Raw genomic sequence first — 1,350 nt, 5'->3', positions numbered from 1 at the left:
AGAGAAATTGGGAACAATTGTGTTTTTCGCAAGTAAGAAAGAAGATAACGAAGGTCATCAGAATATTGCTTTTATACATTTAACGTTTTTTTATCATTGATCCTCCAAGACTTTGTACTCTCTTTCCCAAATGAGATGAAGTTATGATTCACTCCAATTATTTTCCGCTGTTTCCAGATCTATGATAACTACTACTGTATTTCATAAATATGATTTTATGCCTGTATTCTGGTAGCCACCAACCCAGAGTGAAGTTTGAAGGGTTAAGCCCAAGAGGACCCCACAAGTGAATGTTGGGTCCTGCAGCCTGCTGCCCCACTGTATATGGGGCAGCATCTGCAGGAGTAGCAGAGGTGGCATCCACCCAGAGTAACTGACTGAGACTAATCTTCAGGTGGGACATCAGGGTGGGGGCTTGGAACGTCTGTTCATTGTGTCAAGATGATTGGTTGTCACTACTGTCGAGAGAAATGGGGAGTATGAGAGTTGAGGTGACTGCTCTCTTGGAGGTGAGAAGACCTGGCAGCAGCACAATAGGTATAGGTGGCTACACGTATTACTGGTCGGGTTGCAGCATTGGTCACCATCTTCCGGGAGTAGCCACAGCCATTTCCATTAGACTCAAGCCCTCGATAGTAGAGGTTATTCCGGTCAATGAGCAAATAATAGTAATTAGACTGAAGCTGGTATTAGGTTTCATGTCTCTCATTGCTGTGTACGCTGCTACTGATGTCTGTAAACTCGACTTAAAAGAGATGTTCTTTGCCAAACTTGTATTTGTGTTGGACAGTTGTCCTTGGCGAAGTATTCATATTGTTTTTGGTGACTTCAGTGTGGTATCTGGCTGTGATCGAGCTGGCTATGAGATGTCTGCCTGTCCCCATGGTTCGGGAGCTGATACCAGTAGCGAAAATGGCCTCCTTTTCCAGGACTTTGGAAGGTCCCAGAAATTGAAGATTTTTGGCTCCTGGCACTAGTACTCAGACCCACATTATTGAATGTGGTACTGCAATGCGGGAAATGCAGCCAAGGAGATCGACCACATCGTCTTTAGCACTTGTTGGAGGATCATCCAGAACTGCAGGGTGTATAGATGAGCCGAGTTCTGTGGTACTGACCATAGATTAGTTGTGGCTACCCTCCTGGTCAACTTTAAAACTCCCCAGATGTCCAATGACCACTGTAGGGTGATTCATTTGGACAGGCTGAAGTTGGGGGAGTGTGCCCATGGGTTTACTGAGGCAGTTTCTGGTCGTTTCATAGTGCTCGAGAATCTGACAGACCCTGTACTTCTGTAGGACTTCAAGCCCGAAATGCTTGATGCACCTAAAGAATTGATTGGTGAACATC

At 45.3% G+C, this 1,350-nt stretch overlaps 1 protein-coding gene across 1 annotated transcript; it reads left to right on the top strand.

The window, feature by feature from the left end:
• The first annotated feature begins 470 nt into the window (after positions 1 to 470).
• On the top strand, positions 471 to 977 carry LOC138861010 (uncharacterized). Its single transcript, XM_070119653.1, has one exon. The coding sequence runs from the start codon at positions 471 to 473 to the stop codon at positions 975 to 977; it is 507 nt and encodes a 168-aa protein (XP_069975754.1).
• The last annotated feature ends 373 nt before the right edge of the window (positions 978 to 1,350 follow it).

The sequence above is a fragment of the Penaeus vannamei genome, unplaced genomic scaffold (genome assembly GCF_042767895.1).
Source record: "Penaeus vannamei isolate JL-2024 unplaced genomic scaffold, ASM4276789v1 unanchor487, whole genome shotgun sequence".
Taxonomy (NCBI): Eukaryota; Metazoa; Arthropoda; class Malacostraca; order Decapoda; family Penaeidae; genus Penaeus; species Penaeus vannamei.
Note: the sequence above shows the minus strand (reverse complement) of the source record. Positions and strands in the feature narration are given on the sequence as shown.